The 7,252-nt window shown below is 36.9% G+C and overlaps 1 protein-coding gene across 1 annotated transcript; it reads left to right on the plus strand.

Moving 5' to 3' along the window:
- Positions 1–1,048: 1,048 nt before the first annotated feature.
- On the plus strand, positions 1,049–2,004 carry LOC308258101 (olfactory receptor 5B2-like; the record flags this gene model as incomplete). Its single annotated transcript, XM_080688356.1, is given in 2 exon segments — positions 1,049–1,310; positions 1,313–2,004. Coding segments are annotated over 2 exon segments (942 nt in total). The 5' UTR covers positions 1,049–1,060.
- Between the last annotated feature and the right edge of the window lie 5,248 nt (positions 2,005–7,252).

Raw genomic sequence — 7,252 nt, forward strand, 5'->3', positions numbered from 1 at the left:
AATCAGTTGTTTTCTAGACCTTCCCTTATATGCTATTTACAGACACAATCCTGTAAATTATGTGGGAGAAGTAATTTTTATTATGTTTATATTACAAATAAGGAGAAGGTAAGGGACTCCTCCAAGGGCACAGTAAAAATTTATGGTGGATTCAGGACTTGGGTCCAGGGTTCCGGGTTCATGTTAGTGTTTTTTCCTCTATCTTTCCCTGTCTTAGAGAACTTGGAACCTTTTGATCACTCCTAAAATACAGCTTTTTAATAATTATTTATACAATATTTCATAATTGAATTTCTGATTTTAACTGACTATTCAGGATTGACTGTGTCTTCTCCTCAAGGAGCAAGGTAAGCTCAATATTTTATATATACTATTAATAAAGCTACATAGACTATCAGCTATTTGAACAACAAAATAGATGTTTTGAACTTTTTTTAAAATAGTGAGTTGAGGCTGGAGTATAAATGTCAAAGCTTTTATTAGTAGGGAGTCTGGGGATACTTATAAATATCTTGCTGCTTCCCTGAAGAAGATGAATAAAAAAATAAGATAAATGATACTCTGACTGGGTAGGGTGATAAGTTCATCTTGTTAGCTATCAATTGGTCTCCTACTGGAGGTTAAAAAAGGGAACTAAATGAATTAACAACATTGAACTGTAGTTCAAACTTTCCCCGATAGTATCATTTTAATTATTACTGGTACTTGTAAATATGCTGACAGTGAGGCAGCTAAAGGCACACAGAATTTGATTGGGTTGAAAATGAGTTTCAATCTTTAATCTTGAATCTTCTTCATGTTAGTGATATAATTATACAATATCATATAACTACTAGAATCCTTAATTTTAATGGTAAATAAAAGTAATACTACTCATTGTATACACATTTATATGTAAAACTCTTAACATTAGATCGAGATCATTTTAAAGTACAAATTATTAATGAAATAATTCACATGGTATTTATACATTTTAATTTCACTTCAATTTTTTTGTTTATCACTTTTTTCCTTTATTTCTCACTGCTACAGGACATCTCATGATTCCCAAATAGCATTGATGGAGAACAGAACAAAAGTGACACACTTCATCCTCCTCGGACTAACCAATGCCCCAGAACTACAGGTCCCTCTCTTTATCATGTTCACTATCATTTATCTCATCAATGTGGTTGGGAACCTGGGAATGATCGTGTTGATTCTCTTGGACTCTCGTCTCCACACCCCCATGTATTTTTTCCTCAGTAACCTATCTCTGGTGGACTTTGCTTACTCCTCAGCTGTCACTCCCAAAGTCTTGGCTGGGTTACTTATGGCAATAAGGTCATCTCTTACAATGCATGCGCTGCTCAGATGTTCATTTTTGTAGCCTTTGCCACTGTGGAAAATTACCTCTTAGCATCAATGGCCTATGACCACTACGCAGCAGTGTGCAAACCCCTCCATTACACCACCACTATGACGACAGGTGTGTGTTCACGCCTGGCTGTAGGCTCCCACATCTGTGGTTTCCTGAATGCCTCCTTCCATGTTGGGGACATATTCAGCCTTTTCTTTTGTAAGTCTAATATGGTCCATCACTTTTTCTGTGATGTTCCAGCAGTCATGGCTCTCTCTTGCTCAGATACACACAGGAGTGAAGTGTTTCTTGTTTTTATGTCAAGCTTTAATGTCTTTTTTGCTCTTCTGATTATACTGATTTCCTACCTGTTCATATTTATAACCATCTTGAAGATGCACTCAGCTCAAGGGCACCAGAAGGCTTTGTCTACCTGTGCTTCTCACCTCACTACAGTTTCCATCTTCTACGGAACTGTCATCTTTATGTATTTACAGCCCAGCTCCAATCATTCCATGGACACAGACAAGGTGGCCTCTGTGTTCTATTCCATGGTCATCCCCATGCTGAATCCTCTGGTCTACAGCCTGAGGAACAAAGAGGTCAAGAGTGCATTCAAGAAGGTGGTTGAGAAGGCAAATTTTTCTATAAGATTGGGATTTTAACCTTGTAGTATGCACAATGACATTATTTAGTTTCTCTCAGACTTTTTCCATGCTATAAATTTAAGCCCCACACTTCATTTAAATTCCTGAGATGATGTCCTTATCTTTTCAACAGTTTTTGCCCAGTAAAAGGAAAACATATTCAGAAATACAATACCTGAATAAGGATGGCTAAGGAAAAGCATTAGAAATTTTGGGACCTGCTTGTCAAACGTTACTAATGATATTTGATTTAATAACTTGTCCAACTTACATTTTCTCTACCATCTGTTAATGCAAAATTACATGTTAAAGGGGCAAAAACAAGCTGATGAACAAAGGCACATGTATGTGTCCCACGTGGACATTCACAGTGGAGTGGGAAATTTGTAAGAGGTAAGTGGAGTGCTGCTGCTTTTTAATTAAAATAATTTAAGCAGTTAATTGATATATTAAACATAAAGCTATGTCCAATCATAAATATTTTGTTGAATAACTGTTCTAAGATCCTGAATAGGAGGAAAAATTCATGTACTTTTAAATAAAAGTATGTACTCTGGCACACTTTATTGAGAAATACATAAATATCACATCTTAAATGAACTAACATTTCTGCCTTGACTGAGTCATTTTGTGGAATCATGTTCACATTACAATTTTCAGAAAGATGAAACAATCACCCAAATTTCATAGCTTCCCTTAGGGTTCCCTCTTGGTGTTGTCCATGCTATGGGTTTTGATAAGTGTATAATGAACTGAATGCATTATTATAATATCAGACAGAATATTTTCACTGCTCTGTCTAGTCATCCCTCGCTCCCCAAACTCCTGGCATCTACTGATCTTTTTACTGTCTCCACAGTTTTTCCTTTACCAGAATGTCATATAGTTGGAATCATATGGTATGTAGCCTTTTCAGATTTGTTTCTTTCATATAGTAATATGCATTTAAAGTTCCTCTGTGTCTTTCCATGGCTTGATAGTTCATTTCCTTTTAGTACTGAATAATTGTACCACAGTTTAGCCATTAATCTAATGAAGAGCATCTTGGTTGCCTCCAGTTTGGGCAATTATGAATAAAGATGCTTTAAACATTCATGTTCAGGTTTTTGTGTGGACATAACTTTTCAACTCATTTGGGTAAATACCAGGGAGGACAATTGCTGAGGTGTATGGTAAGAGGATGAAACTTCCTGTTGCTACACATACTAACCAGCATATGGTATTGTCAATGTTCTGGATTTTGGACATTTTAATATGCATATAGTGGAATCCCATTGTTGTTTTAATTTGCATTTCCCTCTGGATGTATGTATGATGTGGACCATCTTTTAAAATGTTTATTTGCCATTTGTTATCTTCTTTTGTGAGGTGTCTGTTAAAGTCTTTGGCCCAAGGACTTGTATGCATGCATATTAGCATATCCAATGGACACAGGCACTGAGGCAGTGGGGGCTTGCCTGGGGTGGGAATGGGGAGGGGGTCAATTGGGGAAAAAGAAGACAAATGTAAAACTTTAGACAATAAAAAGAAAGAAAGAAAGAAAGAAAGAAAGAAAGAAAGAAAGAAAGAAAGAAAGAAAGAGAAAGAAAGAAAGAAAGAAAGAAAGAAAGAAAGAAAGAAAGAAAGAAAGAAAGAAAGAAAGAAAGAAAAAGTCTTTGGCCTGTTTTATAATCAAGTTGTTTGGATTTTTTATTAAGTTTTTTTGTTTTTTGTCTGTTTGTTTTTACTTTTTGTTGAAATACTACACATGTCTCCCTTTTCTCCCATTGACTCCTTCTAACCTGCTCCCCACCCCCCTCCAGGCCTTCACCACCCTATTGTCTGTGTCCCTGGGTTAAGCATATATGCATACAAGTTCTTTGATGGATCTCTTCCCATCCACCCACCCACACCTTCCCTTTGAATTTTTAAGAGTTCTTTTTGTATTTGGGATGACCATTTATTATCAGATATGTCATTTTGCAAGTCTTTCTCTAAGTTTGTGGTTGCTTTTCTATTCACTTGACATTGTTTTTCACAGAGAATTTTTTATATTAATGAAATCCAGCTTATTGTTTCTTTCATGAATCATGCCTTTAGTGTTGTATCCACAAAGTCATCATTATACCTAAGGTCATCTAGGTTTTTTCCCTGTTATCTTCTATGAGTTTTATAGTTTTACATTTAGGTTTATGATACCTTTTGAGTAAATTTTTTATGAAGGGTGTAAGGTTTTGTCTAGATATTTTTTTTTTTGCATGTGGATGTCCAGTTGCTCCAGCACCATTTATTGAAAAGAATTTTCTCTATTTTATTGTCTTTGGTACTTTGTCAAAGATCAGTTAGTCACACATACTAGTATATAGGTCTATTTCTGGGCTCTCTGTTCTGTTCCATTGATCTATTTGTGTATTCTCTCACCAATACCATATTGTCTTGATTATGTAGCTTTATAGTAAGTCTTGAAGTTTAGTAGTGTCAGTCTTGCATTTCATTTTGGGTCTTTATTGTGACTTCTGTCTCTTTGCTTACATTTTCCATCTGTTCTTGTATGCTGTCTACTTTATCCGTTAGAACCCTTAGCATATAAATGGTAGTTATTTAAATTCTTGGTCTGGATAATTCAAATCACAATGATTCCTTCCCCCTCCCTCTACAAGCAGCCCAACGGGATTCTTCTATAGTATCTACTGTGAAAACCTGATTGAGTTCCTGGAGGTGAATCTTACAAAATGTGGAAAATCTTTTGTCACTGTATATCCCACTGTCTTTAATTCTCAGAGTTGTCCACCCTTAGCCTCCAACAATTTGTCAATATAGTTTAGGTTTTCCTATCCTGATGCTGGTTCACTTGGCAATTTCTGTTCATGAGTGTCTTCTCTGGTAAGCTGTGACTCCTTGTGTTCACCTGCTTGTCTCTCCAATCTTGGGGGCAGTGTTTTGCCCTGTCAATAAACTTTCTTACAAATCCCTGGAAGAACACTCATAAAAAGCATTTCTTCAAATGCTCTTTATGAATTGAGATGAGCATGTGTTTTATCCTTCATTCTATTAAAGTGATTTATTAGTGTGACGTCAGCAATATGAAGAATGGGAAGTCCCAGCCTTCATCTCCTCACAGATACACCAACTTAGCAATAATATTTGGACCAATATTTCTTTACAAGAGATCTGAAATACAGTTAAGAAGTTGCAGCACCTAAGATAAGGACAGAACTGAAAAATAGTTACATTGAAACTGAGGAAAAGAGCAATTTTATTTTATCCATGTCAGTTCCTTCTTCCATCAGGTACAGCCCAGCTCTGAGGAGAGAGAGAGAAAAAGAGAGAGAGAGAGAGAGAGAGAGAGAGAGAGAGAGAGAGAGAGAGAGAGAGAGAATATGGAGTGCTAAATGAAACTTTACTGGCTGAAAATCTTTGTAAAAGAAAGGGTTTATTAGGCCATTGCTGGCAAGAAAGGAATACTGGTCTTGGAGCATGAAGTCTGAACCCCCAACAGCATGATTAGGTAGAAAATACAACATATCCGATGTCCAGGAGTCTTGCAATTGTTTTATACATCAAGCAGGGGCGAGAAAGATATAAGTCATCTAAAGATTTACATTAGCTACATTGGGGAGAGGGAGGGGAAGTGGGGTTAGTTCTGGGATAGGCCAGCAAAGTCTGCAGTAGACTCCATAAAGCTCATGGGTAAATAGGCAGTGGAGGTTCCTTGGGTTCTGTGGCACCTGACTGTCCTCCCTTTTGGATAATTACAGAAATAGCCACCTGGAACTCAATTCTAATTTCTAACAGATATATGGGAATATGAGCATGAGCAATCTCTTGTCAGAGCCAGGCCACAGCTATTATCAGGCTAACTGTTTTGTCTCTTTCTCTCACTCTCTGACTACTGTAAATTTAATTTAGAACATCTCAGAATTTTTTTTTTATTTTTTATTTTTTTGGTCAGGAGCATTCATCCAAAGACCTTGGCCTTTTAGTGCACAGCATTACAGTAGATTACCCAATGACACAGAGGCAAGTGGTTTACTACAACTGGCCTGGCTACGTGATATTGGGAGAAGGTGGATACCCTGCATCTTTTCCCCAAGACTAATGGAGAGGACTGGAATATACATCCAGTGGCCCAGCTCACTAATGCACCACCCTAGAGAAAAGGAGTGAACGTCTTACTGCAACCAGCACAGTTTTGTGAGACTGGAGGGAAGTTCACAAACATGATTTCTCCAGGAGAGACAAAGAGGGGTGGAGTATTCACATCCATTAAAAAGGGCTTAAGAAGCTCCCAGAGTCTCTAGCTAGGCTAGTTGGGGGAAAGCATTGTCCTATTTATGCCAGTACATTAAGATTGGGAGATGTTACTGTTTCATCAAATGCACAGGCAACACAAACTAAAAGGAACATACAGAACTTGGGCAATGTGACCCAACAAAAAGAAAAAAATGAATTAGTCATTGATCCTAAAGAAATAGAGATCTGTGAATTGGCAGAAAATGAATTCAAAATAATTACCTTAAAGGATCTCATTGAGTTACAAGAGAACACATATAGACAACTAAACAAAATCAGGACATCATACATAAACAAAATGAGAAGTTTAACAAAGAGATATAAACCGTGAAAAAGAACTAAACAAATTCAGGAGTTGAAGAATACAATGATTGAACTAAAAAAATTAACAAATAGCTTTATACTCAGGCTTGATCAAGCAAAAGAAAGAACCAATGAGCTTGAAAACAAGTTATTTGAAATGATCCAGGTGGAGGAGCAAAAAAAAAAAGAAAGAAAGAAAAAGCAATTTGAAAAATATAAGTACTTATGAGAAACCATAAAGCAATTTATGCATTATAAGTGTCCCAGAAAGAAAGGAGCCATACCTGTGGAACAGTAAGCCTAATGATTATCATGGCAGGAGAAAAGACAACTGAAGGGTGGTGGGTATGCTTCAACCAATATATCAATCTTCCCAAAGTCCATTTTCTAGAACTATTACATGTCTCTCCCTGGTTGAAAAGGGGGGCAAGCACATATGGGTAAGCATATATATTGTTTGAGTACCACTATTTTTAAAATTTATTTTTATTGTGGAGAATATTAGAGATGTCCCCCATTCCCCACCCCTTTGTCCTTTCCCACCCAGTCCCAGCCACACCCCAGGCTTTCACCACACTATTGTCTGTGTCCATGGGCTATGCATATATGCATATCAGTTCTTTGGTTAACCTCATCCCAGTCCCTCTCCCTCTTCCTTCTGTTATCTGTCAGACTGTTTCATGTTTCCATG

The sequence above is a fragment of the Plecotus auritus genome, assembly GCF_963455305.1.
Source record: "Plecotus auritus genome assembly, chromosome: 9".
Classification (NCBI taxonomy): domain Eukaryota; kingdom Metazoa; phylum Chordata; class Mammalia; order Chiroptera; family Vespertilionidae; genus Plecotus; species Plecotus auritus.